At 37.8% G+C, this 15,684-nt stretch overlaps 1 protein-coding gene across 1 annotated transcript; it reads right to left on the bottom strand.

Annotated features, from left to right (window-relative positions):
* Positions 1 to 11,619: 11,619 nt before the first annotated feature.
* LOC132562531 (E3 ubiquitin-protein ligase TRIM33-like) lies at positions 11,620 to 13,452 on the bottom strand. The gene has a single exon (XM_060227276.1). The coding sequence runs from the start codon at positions 13,450 to 13,452 to the stop codon at positions 11,620 to 11,622; it is 1,833 nt and encodes a 610-aa protein (XP_060083259.1).
* Positions 13,453 to 15,684: the final 2,232 nt, after the last annotated feature.

Below are 15,684 nucleotides of genomic sequence, written 5' to 3'. Positions count from 1 at the left end.
TATAAAATGACTTATTGAGTTTCATGTAGTGATATTTCAATGTGCATTTGAACATTTTTTTCACTAATAATGATTATATAAAATGATAGTATTGTTAATGTTTGCAGCTTGCTGAAACTTTAAAAGACATATATGGTGAGGTTTATGTCAGCGGGAGTTTAGAATTGGGATTCCAACCGTGAGTAAACAAAACTATCTTGATTAAACTTATATATATTAGTAGATAGTAAATGGTTTAAAAGGATTCAAGTGAACCCGAGTTAAAACATCCTTTTGATTCTTGTAGATACTTCTCTGATTTTGTCAGACAGAGAAAAGTTTACTTCATAATGTCATTGAAAGAATGACATAACTTGGTCAAAGATAAAGTCTAAGCTGGATGTGATAATAATATTGGAATGTATGCATGGTGAATCATTATACATTTTCTGCCGGTAAAGATATTGGAGAATGTTGTCATACAGACAGAGAGACAGTTTCTTGGGCCAGTAGCATGCTAGGATGAAGGGATACCAAGCATATTCAGATAAATGACCTTGACCCTCTTTCAAGTTCACACGGGTTAGATGTTTTAAAAATCTTTACATTGGCTATCTGAGGCAGAATGGGTAGAGCCCAATAGAGGAAATAGAGAAAATTGTTTAAAATCCTACTTGTTCTGTCGGTAAGAAGGATTAGATTTTCCCCAAATTTGATGTGAAGGGTGGGTCTTAGTCCACCTGAGGCATTAGGGGTGGGGTCTGATAAGAGGGAATAGAGCAAATTATTTTAAATTCTTGTTTTTTCTGAATGATTTGACTAAGACACTCCTCCCCCACCCAACCCCATGGGGACAGAGGGTTTGGGCACAATAGTGTGACACCATAATAATCTGGACCCAATCTCAGATCTCTACAACATGGTAGCGTGTAGACTGTCACAATATATGTAGGGTTAAACCCAATAAATAAATAGATAACTAACGATAAAAGTCTTCATCATGTTTTAAAGTTCATTCCACCTGCCTTCAGGACTAAGCTTATGTTCCTTTCCATAACTTACTGGTAATCCAGTTAAATTGGTATATTTCTAGGTAAACTGTTATCCCTTTTAATTCAAACTGATCTTGACATCACTTTGACCAGGACTTGACCTTTTGTTGTCATCCAATTTGGTATAATCAGCTAATTATGTATTCACTATAACTAATGAAGAGTGGTCCAATAGCATCAGACCATCCTATGGTTCCATGAGCAAATCATCTTTCTAAATATGTAGGTCAGATGTAAAGAAACCAGACATACGCTCTAGATCTGGTCTCTACACACTCCCATATAAAGTAATACTGGGTCACATTACCATTCTGTCACAGTAGCTATGTTATATGTTTAATATATTTTTTACAGGGCCCCTATTAATGTATTGGTTTACAATAATTTTGTTGTCGAATGTAAGCATGCTTATATGATTGTTAACTTAGTATATATCATAATGTGGCAGAGTCAGATTTTACTGTATGAGATTTATAGTTAAACGCACCATTGCATATGGTGACACTAAGTCACTAGGCTAGCTAGGACAGTTTGTTACCACTAGGTTCCATTTCGTAATACTGTTATTGGGGAAGCTCATAACTCCGGAGAACCATGTACCCTGTTTGTTTTCCTATTTCGTCGCAGCGGTTTACTTATGTTAACCGATTTTTGATTGGCTGCCTATTGTGGATGGAGCCATTGGTTTGCTTTGTAGGATTTTGTTAGTGGAATCTCTTGGTTAGAGATTATTTTGGGTCTATAAAGCTGGTCATATTTGGGTGCTCGCTCTCTCTACTTCTAGTCGGCAGCTGACTGTGTTACTATACACCGTCAGGTGAGGTTCAACTCCCTACTTCTCTGTCTCGTCAGTGAAATGTTTTTTCCTACTTAGAATTCCATTCTGCCCGTAAGCAGGACAACGCCTCTGCTTCCTCACTGCTCCGTCCTGTCAACAGTATGACAGCTCCCTTCTCTTAGTACTTGTACCATTCTGACAACTGGATGACAGCTCTGCTTTCTTAGTACTTTCCTTGCACCGTTCCGTCAATGGTACCCCTGTTGAGTTAAGCAGTGAGAACTCCTTTATATAGGGGGTTGGCTTGATATATAGATGTTGATACCTTGGTATCTCGAGGGTTATCCTCAGTATTCTGTGGTAATACTATACATCTGTTTCTTATTTTGGGGACACTCCAGTGATTATTTCCTTGGGGCACATCAGTAATTAAATTTTACACAAGTTCTACTAGTGTTATCTAGTTTTAGCTAGAATTTTATGTCATAATTATAGACCAGTTGACATTTTGTTTTACATGTGTATAGTGCTAAATTAAGGGTCCATATTGACCCATCAGAGATTTTCCATCTTTAGGGCTAATGGCTATACTTGAGAGCCTCATGTTTATTCAGTCACTTTAAATATCATCATTGTTTTCCATATTAAATTGTTGAAGAAGTAGACAACACCCAAGAACGGGAATGTTTTGGAAACAATACAACTCAACCACCAGAAAACCGAATTCCAGGTAATTTTTGTCACAACATAAGTTTTGTAGCTTTGACAGCTTTTACAGTTAATTTTTTCAGTATCTTTATGTATATGACAACTTTTTTTAAGAATTTCACTGACCTCCATAGATATTCATAAAGGCCTGGTAAACTTGTGTTGATACTGAATTGATGGTTAATTTCAAATCTTTGCAGGTGTACCACATGGAGGAAGGAAAGGAGGACAAATGACATTATCTAACACCTGTAGTTTAGACCAATTTTTAAATGGTCTATTCCAAGTATCACGTTCCCCCCCATTACGACGCCTTTTAGGGGAGCTAGCATACAGATGCCAAAATTCCTATAGTGTAAGTTTTAACTTTTGATAATTGTAATTACAGTTCTTATAAGTGAATTAACTTGGGATAGCTTTGGTCTCTTTCTGTCTGTCTGTCATAAAGGGTCATGAAGGGTCGAGATGACCTATAGCCATCGTGCTTCATCTGTCGTCTTGCGCCGTCGGCCGTGCGTCGTCCGCAAACTTTTCATTCAAAAGACTTCTCAAATACTAGAAGGCCTATGGGGCTAATACTTGGCCCATAGCATGCTGGCATGGAGCCCTACAAAGTTTGTTGAAATTAATGACCTTGACCCACTTTCAAGGTCACAGGGGTCAAATATGTTAAAATATACAAACGACTTCTTCTCAATAAGCAAAAGTCCAAGAGTGCTGATATTGGGCCTGTAGGATGGTTGGAGGAAGGGCTACCAAGTTTGTTCAAATGAATGACCTCGACCCATTTTCAAAATCACAGGGTTCAAGTATGTTAAAATATACAAACGACTTCTTCTCAATAAGCAAAAGTCCAAGAGTGCTGATATTGGGCCTGTAGGATGGTTGGAGGAAGGGCTACCAATTTTATTCAAATGAATAAAGCCCACTGTTTTAACAGCAGACTCACTGTTGTTAGAGTTTGGCTTGCTTTTTGTCAGATGACCATTAAGGCCCATGGGCCTCTTGTTTGATTTTGGACTGATCATTAAAACAAAATGGTTGGCAGGCAGCCAACTTGGATTTTGGCAATGAATGATTGTTATTGCTGTTTTCGATCCTGACAATGCAAGTTTGTTGACATTCTTTCTCAAGTTTCATTGTAGGTTCCCCTCAATTCCTATACAATGGTGCTCTTTGAATTTTGAAAGTGATCTGAGAAACAAAATGAAAATGTGACCTTCTTGGATTTTTTTTTAGTATTTTTAGATGCTGGGCTATTCAAATCGCCCTGCGTCCGTGGTCCGTCCATCCATGTCTGTAAACAATTCTTGTTACCGTTATTTCTGGAAAGTACGGAATGGATCTTTCTCAAATTTCATATGCAGGTTCCCCTTGGTCCCTAGTTGTGCATTGTACCTTTTTTGGACTGATTCGAATTCAAGATGGCCAATAGGCGACCATCTTTTATTTTGAAAGTAAAAGTTTGTTACCGCTATTCCTGGGAAAGCACTGGATGGATCTTTCTCAAATTTCATATGTTGTTTCCCCTTGGTCCCTAGTTGTGCATTGTACCTTTTTTGGACTGATTCAAATTCAAGATGGCCGACAGGTGGCCATCTTGGATTTTGAAAGTAAAAGTTTGTTACCGCTATTTCTTGGAAAGTACTGGATGGATCTTTGTCAAATTTCATATGCAGTTTCCCCTTGGTCCCTAGTTGTGCATTGTACCTATTTTAGACTGATTCGAATTCAAGATGGCTGACAGGTGGCCATTTTGGATTTTGGAAGTAAAAGTTTGTTACCACTATTTCCGGGAAAGTACTGGATGGATCTTTCTCAAATTTCATATGCAGGTTCCCCCTGGTCTTAGTTGTGCATTGTACTTTTTTTGGACTGATTCAAATTCAAGATGGCAGACAGGTGGCCATCCTGGATTTTGAGAGTAAAATCTTGTTACTGCTATTTCTGAGGAAGTACTGGATGGATCCTTCTGATATTTCATAGATATTGGTTTCCCTTGTTCCATAGTTGTGCATTGTACCTTTTTTGGACTGATTTGAAATCAAGGTGGCCCACAGGCAGCCATCTTGGATGTCGACAGTAATACAGCACAAGCATATTGTCCATTATCCACCTGTAACTGACTGCTATCTAATAATACTTTTTTATCTTTTTCAAATGATATTTGCTAATAGGTGCTTAATAAAAATATCTTGTGCCATCATTGAGTACATTCAATGAAGACCAGTTCATGAACATTTACAACACCTGTAACAAACAAAAACAAATCTCAAATGGTGGGCGCCAAGATCCCACTAGGATCTCTTGTTTATTAGTACTTCTTGAGAGGAAATGTATCTTTCTTAAAAATTTTACACTGGTACCTGACTTAGTCCTGCATCCCACAATTACATAAAAACAAAATTGCTGGGATCATTTCTATTTTGAGAGCAATTATTGATATATTTATGTAAGTGTAGCAGATTTGGTAATCATGTATCGTATTTACAGCATCTGTGGCAGGCATTGTGTATGTGTGAGGAAGGGCGATTTACAGAGGCTAAATCTTTTCTAGTGCCTAGAACTCCTGACATGTTTAATTCAGAAGGATATACGGTGATGCCTCTTTTACAAGCACAACTGCGGCATTGTCGGAGAACATGTTGCAAAAAATGTGGGCATAGTTTTCAGGGAAATCCATGTGTGGACATCAGCTGCTATCAATTTAATAAGTAAGTTTACTTTCTTTAAAAGTTAGTGTTTCTGATACCTACTACATCATTCACTGAAATAAAGTATTTTAAAAAAAATCTGGTTGGCCTGAATGTTGAGTGTGTGAATTTTTTACTGCAGATTTTCAGATAATGTATAAAATATGAGTGTAATGTTTTCTATAAAGTAATTTTGTTAAACCAAACCAGATGAGTGATACAGGCCCTGTGAATCTCTTGTTATCAAATGCATTGCTCTAAGCAATTTTTATAATTGAATTATTAATATAATCATTTACAGTTTCAGGAGTTTCCAAGGATTTTTAAGTGACTTTTTTTCATCTGGAAGTGACATTTGCAGCCAGGAGGGGTATGTACCACATCATCAAAATCATAGTCTTATGCACAACTTTCCGAGTGCACATGAATCTTATACTCAGACGGTCTTGTTACACCACTGATTAGTTCAGATTTTATATCATGCTGTTTGGTGGACGAAAAAATATTCTGCAAAATAAAAAAAAAATTGAAGCATACTGTCTGGACATCGGTTCTGGACCGTTATTTACATGTATCACATGCACTATTGACCTGTGTGACCTCGCACCCTGATAATTTAGGTTGCTATAACATGTCACAAAGACAACAAACAACAGAATATACACATACCTGTAATGTTCTTTGAGTTTTGTTTGATCATGAATCTGTGTAGTAATCTCTGGCTTTAATTATTGTTTTGATATAGATGTGGCGGTGAAACAATGACCCAGACAGAATTTGAATCCGGAGTTGCACCACTCATTCTTCCAATTAATTTACACTTCATTCATGATCTCATACCCCACAGTCAAAGCATTAATGATAATGAGGTTCTGGAGCTCTTTGGTGTAAGGTTTGTATTGGTTTGTTGCTCATGTTAGTGATACAATACAAAAATTCAGGGATAACTCTTTGGAGTCCTCAAATAAAACGTACAGGCATACAGTAAAAAAATTCCAGTCTTCCAGGGCTATGCCATTTCTGTGAAGAGGTCATAGAACATAAGAATTTTTAAAAGGCCACACGACATTTGAGAAAATTTGTTAATCTGATTATGAAAGCAAACTCAAAAAATCATTAGAATTTGAGAAATGTTGATTGTGTTAAGGTGTTTTCTTTTTTAGTAATTTTTTTTTTATTATTATAGGTACTTCATGTTCTTGTTTACCTTTGTTCGACCTCCGGATGGACAGGGCAACCTGGGACATTATATGTCCCGAGTCTACTGTCCAGATACTTCTGGTGAGACAGATAGCCAAGGGAGACCAATTGGACGCTGGTACTTTTATCCGAATGATGAAAGTGGATATATGACTCCCTGGAGAGAACACCAAAATGATCCAGAAGGGACACTTTCAAGTTATGTGTTCTTCTTTCGGATCCCTTCTTCTTCTGAAGCACCTTCTAATGGACATGACAGTCCACAAAATGAGGGTCAGCTATAGACTGTACAATGTGTGTCAATTGTGATACTTAAAAAAGAGCCTGAATTTGTATTCCTTTTACTGAGTAGGCTTCTCTTGAGTCTCTAAAGAGTCTTGTTAATTTATCCTCTCAAAAGGTTTTAGATTTAGGTGTAATTTTAATGTATTACATAAACAGTACAGTCTGTAAATAAGATATTTAGTCAGAGTGAGTAGTCCCTGATATACCAAAGTCTTGGTTTTTTTGTTTGTTTTGCAGTTTTTGTGTGCATACTTTATTTTGTTTGAAGTAATAAACAGGTTGAGCGTTTCACAATTTCACAATAGATAGCAATCCGCTGTCTCACATCTAGGACAAAAGCCATGTACATGTTCTCACAGCCACTTCATATTGATCATTTTAATGCAAATCCTCTTTAAAAAAAATGTTTTCTTCTATAATCATTTTCAAGATTTTTTTTTGAAGCAATTGATTTGAAGTAAGTTTGAAAACCTACCAAATTTGTATGTTTTTTGTCACCGTTTTGTTTTCCTTTCATAAGTTTGATTCTATTTGTGTGATGTTAGTTAAATTGTGTACATAATTGCACTAGAGATTGGATACCAGGTAGTCTATCTATAACATGTCCAAGGTTTTTACTCACTGGTTTGAAGGTTGATACGTATTCCATGTAATCTATTGAGTAATGAGCATATAATGTTAATGCTGTTATTACAATGTGACCTAAATGCAGTCAAAAAACTGGTGTACTGAAAATAGAATGGTTATTAATGCTGACAAAACACACTGTATGGTTATAACCACAAAGCAGAAACATAGTAGAAATGATTGTCTTAGATCTGTCTTTAAACAATACAGAGCTTGACCAGGTACAATCTGCTAAACTGCTGAGTGTAAATATTGATAAGTGTTTATGCTGGGAAGATCATGTCAACTATGTATTAGGAAAAGTAAATAAAGGTTTGTGTCTGTTGAGAAGAATTAAGAAATACCTTCCGAGGAACGCTAGAATCAAATATTTTAATGCATGCGTTTTTCCCCACTGTCCATTGTTACAGGACAGGTTCAATGGTATACAAATGTGTCCATCATCTTGTTCTGGAATATTTATGTAGTTTGTTTAAGTCTGATATCCATACCAGATGTACAAGATCAAGCCATTGCAATATTTTACATATTCCTAAACATCGTACCAAGTTTTATGGCAATAATTTTGTAGTTGCAGGAAGCCAACTCTGGAACAGTTTGCCGAATGAGATAAGGACAGCAACACGTTTTGCCTCCTTTAAACATTCCCTCAGCAATCACCTCATGGAGCATGGATGAACAGATTTCATAATAAAATTCTCTAAAGAACTGTTTTAAGTCTATTCAATATTTTAGCAGATTACTATCCTGTTGTCTTACCTATAAAACTTTTAACCCATAATTAACTGTTTATCCTCCAGTGTATTTCTTTTGTCAACATTGTAAACACACATTTTTGTTTTGTTTTTTTTTTTTTTTTTGCTACACAATTATATATATGTATAAGGCTGGATCTGTTTAAATTGATTTATTATTATGTATGATATATATGCATCCTGTGATATTCCAATCCAAATTGTTATCTGTGATATCTTGCTTTCTTACTTCAGGTTTACTATGTATATACAATATGTAACTTTTAACTAACATATATATACTGTATTTTACAAACAAAAGGACCATATGGAAGATTAGCCGTTGGCTAAATATGTAATCCTCAGAAAATAAAGTTTATTATTATTATTATTTTACAACATATGCAAGTTTTGAAATAAAATTCTTGGCTCTGGAAAGAAATGCACCAAAGTCTAGGCCAATCTTATAAATCAGATTACACAAGTGATAATTATAACTTAATCGCGAAATCATCGTTTGAATGTCATTGATGCATATTTACATATATTAATCACTCATCACCGTTCATTGTAACATTGATTTCAATTATAAATGACAGTAGGAGGCACACACATCACATTGAGTATCAAATAGAAGTAGAATCTACATTAAATGGTTTGAGGAAATATTCACATACACATTGAAACTTATAAATTTTGATATTTATTTGATGGATGTATATATATTTATACAGATTCTTTGTAATATGTCCACAGGAAGCAAGGCATTTTGCTCCTCAATATAGACACATAATTATTTAATATTGACTTATTTAGCTAATGACAAAAATATTTTATGAGTGTATTTGTTTTAAATCAATAGATCAGGTATTCAAAATAAATAACAAAACACCAATGTTGACTTCCCATGTTTTTATTTTTGTTTTTGCTGTGGTACAATGAACAGAGTGAACTACACTGTTCTGGTATTAAACACAAGAGGCCCACAGAGCCTGTATCACTCACCTGGATCTTTATGACCAACAGTACTATATCTGTGATTATGTTTCACAGTATATGCTTAAAGCAATATGACAAATTACTCCATATGGGTTCTGTCCCTTAGTCAACCCCCTCGTCTGTGCAAAGTTGAATTGAGATTTTCTTATGTTTCCAGTTAAATATAATTGATAGCTTTCTTTAAAATCAAGGAAAGAAGATGGTCAAACAATATAGCAGAAAAACTCATAGTTATAGCTGGACGGATGACCCAGGACAGCAGAAGCTTACTTGCCCTTTAAATCATTGTTTACAAACACATACAACATATTTGAGACTTGCACAAGTCAACAATATATAGCAACAATTTAATAAAAAGGCATGTTTTCTGTTGGTAGGCTATATGTTTAGAAGAAGTAATGTATCGGGTCTCACAGGTTACACTTTGAGTCCAAATAGAGCGGGATTAATTTGTCTATTCTGTCCTATATACTATCATAAACATTCTGTTTATCTGCAGATTTGTGTAAAAGTAATAGTTTTATAGGGTGGGAGAGGGATGGGGTCTTGTTTGGTGTATAGTGGACCTATGTCAGTGAGGTGGGGTGGGGTCTTGTTTGGTGTATAGCGGGCCTATGTCAGTGAGATGAGGTGGGGGAGGGGTTGTGTCTTGTATGGTGTATAGTGGACCTATGTCAGTGAGATGGGAGAGGGGTGGGGTCTTGTTTGGTGTATAGTGGGCCTATGTCAGTGAGGTGGGGGAGGGGTGGTGTCTTGTATGGTCTATAGTGGGCCTATGTCAGTGAGGTGGTGGAGAGGTGAGGTCCGGTATGGTGTTAAGTGGACCTATGTCAGTGAGGTGAGGTGGAAGAGGGGTGGGGTCTTGTTTGGTGTATAGTGGACCTATGTCAGTGAGGTGAGGTGGGAGAGGGGTGGGGTCTTGTTTGGTGTATAGCGGACCTATGTCAGTGAGGTGAGGTGGGGGAGGGGTGGTGTCTTTTATGGTGTATAGTGGACATATATCAGTGAGGTGAGATGGGCGAGGGATGGTGTCTTGTACGGTGTATAGTGGACCTATGTCAGTAAGGTGGGGGAGGGGTGGTGTCTTGTATGGTTATAGTGGGCCTATGTCAGTGAGGTGAGGTGGGCGAGGGCAGTGGGGTCTTGTTTGGTGTATAGTGGACCTATGTCAGTGAGGTGAGGTGGGAGAGGGGTGGGGTCTTGTTTGGTGTATAGTGGACCTATGTCAGTGAGGTGAGGTGGGAGAGGGGTGGGGGTCTTGTTTGGTGTATAGCGGGCCTTTGTCAGTGAGGTGAGGTGGGAGAGGGGTGGGGTCTTGTTTGATGTATAGCGGGCCTTTGTCAGTGAGGTGAGGTGGGAGAGGGGTGGGGTCTTGTTTGGTGTATAGTGGGTCTATGTCAGTATCTTCTTGTGTATGTATGTTTATTAGACTTGTTTGGGATTTCAAGATACAAGAATCCATTTGTAAACTGTTTCTTTGATTATTATATCTAGGTCTAAACTAACTGTGACATGTTGATATTGATCTTGTTATGTACATAGTATTTATATAACTGCACTGTGTTATTGTTAATCTTATATCTGTGTTTGTCGCAAGAATAGCACTACAGTGCTAATGTTTATCCTGTTTGTAATATGAGACTATAAATAAAACTTCTTGACTCTTCAATTTTATTTCCCTTATCAGTATTTAAAGCATGATGTTTAGTCGTTCGTTATGGACAACTGTATTTTAATTTTTTTTAATTTCCCAATGTTCTGTGTTAAATTAACAGACCTGTTTTATCATTCAATGTTTATTTATCTCAGTTTGCCTTACCTACGTTTCAACCCCTTCAATTCTTACAGTGCATCTACAAGTTTCTTCATTGCACACTTTATAATGTTTTCCCAAACCTCTGTCCATCATCTAATAATACGATACTCATTCGAACCCCGCCTTTGGTTTGAATATTATCAACGAAGGTAAGCCTATGCCTTTTAAAAACACATCATGGAAAGGTTTAACGTAAAAATAATATTCTCGAGTGTTATCATTCAGACACAACGAAATAACTGAGTAAAAAAAAAACAAAAGGACAAAACAACGATGCTTACGAAACAAGTTGTATTAAGACAAAACAATAATTAAATAAATAAACAGATAAGAACAGAATCGTCCTGTCCGACAGGAGCTTTCCATTTCCCGTACTAAATCTATCAATAAATTCTCTGTACTGTTGGCTTCACATCATATATTAGGATATGTAACTTAACTATAACCACCCACTGGTGTAATTCTACCATTCGAGACAATTTAGTGTTTTAGGTTTATCATTTGTATGCGTGTAAATAACTACTCAAACAAATAAATATCATTTTAGCACATATGCGTTTGAAGTTAATTTGATATGTTTGCCATTTGATGAATCGTGTCTTCAATTATCCACCATTGTTAAACAGCGGTTAATCACGGAGTAGACAGTATATCCGAAAATCTCATGAAACACTCGGGTGACTCACCTAAATAAGTCTTTCTTCAGACTCCAGAAGTACCCGAGTGAAAAATGAAATTCTCTTGAACATTACAACAACTCTTGGTACTCAAATACACGGATACTTCCGTCCTCATTGCCGACCCAAATGTGCCCAGCATTGTCCACGGCAACCCCCAGGGGACGCCTTATCCCATCATCTTCATTAAGCAAATACTTTTGAAAGACACCACTTTCGTTGAGAACATGTATTTTGTCATTGAAACGATCAGATATGAAGATATTGTCGTGTTGATCAACACATAGTCCCCAGGGTTCAAATCGCTCCCTACGTCCCTCATCTTCGCCGCTTCCCTCTCCCTTGTAAGAGGATTTCACATGACCATTTGGCGTGACGAAAATGACAGCGCTATCTTTGCCCCTGTCGGTCACACAAACTGTACCAGTACTTGTGACTGCAAGACGGTCTGGATGACAAAAAATCGGTCTGCCATTGTCTTGTATGATCTCGTTTTCCACATCTCCCGTATCATTTGTCAAAATGGACACCCGGTGTCTACTGGAATCCTTGCATGTGACATAGAACTTCTCACAAAAGTAACAAATGCCACGGACAGTGTCATCGATGGTAGTAAAGGTTGTCACAGCGTTGTCAATGCCAATTTTCCAGATAGCACACCCTCTAAGTTCTGTAACATAGAGATTGCCATTTGGATAACAACATATATCGTTTGCTTCCCCTGGAAGTTTGAGGAACTGTCGGATTGCACCATGCTTGGAATAGAGCTGTATAGTCTCTGAGGTGTCGTGGATAACCCAAGCTTCATCATCAGACACCGGACATATCGAGTAGGGCCGACCTGGGCAATAAAATGTCGGAACTTTCTTGTCACCTGGAGTAAACTTGAGGATTGGCAAGACTGTCAAATGTGTCTCGCCCAGTAATTCTGCATGTGGAATGGAATTCGGCTCAAAACTTGTCTGGGCGCTTTCTAAAGAACATGCGGGTATCTCCGTGGGAACGGACTCCAAACGCGCGCTGATGTCATGATTTGCTTGCAGTAACAGACTGTCAGGTGCCAGATCAAATATCTGATCCGACATCACCGCGAGAGTTTTTATTGAAAGGTAAACTCGCTCCATTTCTGCGCGGAATCTTTCGATAGATGACAGATATTGGTTTAGAATTTCATCAACACCTTCTATCTTTCTTGCACACGATGCATCGATTTCTTTTTTTAGGGTTTCGGCTGTGTCCATGATGTGTTGTTTTGTCTTGTCCGTATCTTTTCTTAGTTTTTCTGATTCTTTGTCAGCCTTTTTCATATTATTTTTTATGTAGGGTAAGTATGACCGTACACCGTCTGCCAGTCTTGACAATTCCTCTTTCCTTACCTTGGCGGTCATTGTCACATCCTCTAACTTATGGTCCAGATGACTCTCTTTACACTGCATGCATAAAAGTGCATTGCATGGCTTACAGACAAAACACATTTCCTCATTCGCATGTTCTGGACACGTGCATTGTCGCAAGAGAGATTCACTGAGGACCTTCTCGTGCTCTGCCAGGAGGACAAGCTTGTGTAATTTGGTAGCCTTCATTTTCTGGTGGACATTTTTACACGATAAACACATGTTTTCGTCACAGTCGACACACCTGACCACCGCCCCGGCCCCAGTGTCACACTGCTGACACGGATTCTTAGAGGCGTGCATGGCGTCGTACACTAGTACATACAGATTGTCTTTCAAGCCGGAGACGCCATCTTGAGGAATGTCAGTAGGCACCAAACACAAAGGACAAGGAAATGACCATGGTTCATCCGTGGTGGATTTTCTCTTAATGTACTCCTGAAGGCACTTGGAACAGAAAGTGTGGTAACATGGAAGCAACTTTGGATTACGTAGGGTTCCAGAACACATGCCACAGCGTAAGGGATTTACATGTTTTAGTTGAAAAGCGTCCCTTTTCCTGGTCTCTTCTTTCAGGCCTGATTTCCCAAGTTGTCCGGCCTGTTGGAAAGATTGGGATGTTTTTGTAAAACGTCGTTTCATCATTTTAACGGTGATTTTCGGGCACGGAACGTTGAGACATATTTCCTCTGGCTATCGATTAATAGTGCTTCACATATTTGTCAATGTACTGCCTGTATTTATCAGCAATACACAGTTAAAATTATTCCGTCGACGAAAATGTTGAAACATCGCATGATATCAAGAAATTGGAGTATTCATGACATCAAAATCAAACGGAATCACGTGTGTCCATCGTTGATGATGCATAAAACTGCGCCCCTGTATAAATTTAGTACTTTAAACTATGAACATTCGTGGTAAAACTCCCGATTCGACTTCCTTCCAGACTTATACAACTTTAAACAGGGTGTGTATCTCGCGATATGATGATAGCTGCCGGGTGCTATACATACATAATATATCTACACTGAGGTATCAAATACACGTGTATCAGCACTCAATATCGATACATATAAGGGTTGGTATATACCGCGGCACGTCTGATGACAGGCTCGATAAAAGGCTGATTCGACAAATGGACCAGCAATAAGATATTAAGAATCACTGACCCAGTCATTCAGACGAAGTCCATTGTAACCTTTGTCGGGAATAAAGGGCATGTCACCGGAGACAAAAGATACCAACGCTACAGCTATTGGTAATGCATTATTCGAGCTGACAGATAATTAAGTACGTTGCATTTATACCAGTAGAAACAAATCTCAAGAAATATAAGAAGACTGGTAATCAAGGAAGCGAGACAGGTGTATATATATAACAGACATTGGTGCAGATGACCCCGCCCACAAGGACAGGTACAGCGTACCGGTCCTCCAAAAATACTTGTTCTTTACAACGTCCGTCTGTCATCGGCAATATTAATTAAATTCTTTTAAATAACTTAACCTTCGCCTTCAATTGCGTTCATGGTCAAGTATTGAAAAAGTATCTTAATTGTAAAACAATACCAATATCTAAGTCTGATAAAAAGCGGGTTTTGATTAAAGAGAGAATCGTAGTGAATGTAGAAAAAAAATCGTTTTGAATTAAGATCTGGTTTAAAGTGAATATTGTATTTAATTAAGACCTGGTTTAAAGAGAATATCGTATTGAATTAAGACCTGGTTTAAAGAGAATATTGTATGCGTTAAGACCTGGTTTAAAGAGAATATTGTATGCGTTAAGACCTGGTTTAAAGAGAATATCATATTGAATTAAGACCTGGTTTAAAGAGAATATTGTATGCGTTAAGACCTGGTTTAAAGAGAATATTGTATGCGTTAAGACCTGGTTTAAAGAGAATATTGTATTGAATTAAGATCTGGTTTAAAGAGAATATTGTATTGAATTAAGATCTGGTTTAAAGAGAATATCGTATTGAATTAAGACCTGGTTGAAAGAGAATATCGTATTGAATTAAGACCTGGTTTAAAGAGAATATTGTATGCGTTAAGACCTGGTTTAAAGAGAATATTGTATGCGTTAAGACCTGGTTTAAAGAGAATATTGTATTGAATTAAGATCTGGTTTAAAGAGAATATTGTATTGTATTGAATTAAGATCTGGTTTAAAGAGAATATCGTATTGAATTAAGACCTGGTTTAAAGAGAATATTGTATGCGTTAAGACCTGGTTTAAGTTTAAGTTCAACAATTTACGGCCTTTGCATCGCTGACGAGTCCTAGACGGGCGAAACAACTGTATAATGTAGTATCACTGACGAGTCCTAGACGGACGAAACAGCTGCATGATGTAGTATCACTGACGAGTCCTAGACGGGCGAAACATCTGTATGATGTAGTATCACTGACGAGTCCTAGACGGGCGAAACATCTGTATGATGTAGTATCACTGACGAGTCCTAGACGGGCGAAACAGCGGTATGATGTAGTATCACTGACGAGTCCTAGACGAGCGAAACAGCGGTATGATGTAGCATCACTGACGAGTCCTAGACGGGCGAAACATCTGTATGATGTAGCATCACTGACGAGTCCTAGACGGGCGAAACATCTGCATGATGTAGTATCACTGACGAGTCCTAGACGGGGGAAACAGCGGTATGATGTAGCATCACTGACGAGTCCTAGACGGCCGAAACATCTGTATGATGTAGTATCACTGACGAGTCCTAGAAGG

This window comes from Ylistrum balloti, unplaced genomic scaffold (genome assembly GCF_031769215.1).
Source record: "Ylistrum balloti isolate Yb309-2 unplaced genomic scaffold, AGI_CSIRO_Ybal_v1 Utg371442, whole genome shotgun sequence".
NCBI lineage: Eukaryota > Metazoa > Mollusca > Bivalvia > Pectinida > Pectinidae > Ylistrum > Ylistrum balloti.
The sequence above is the reverse complement of the archived record's forward strand: the minus strand, read 5'-3'. Positions and strand labels throughout refer to the sequence as shown.

What these genes read in the sequence shown, in the direction of transcription:
- LOC132562531 (XM_060227276.1), bottom strand. Translation starts at nt 13,452, where the DNA reads ATGTGTTCTGGAACCCTACGTAATCCAAAGTTGCTTCCATGTTACCAC.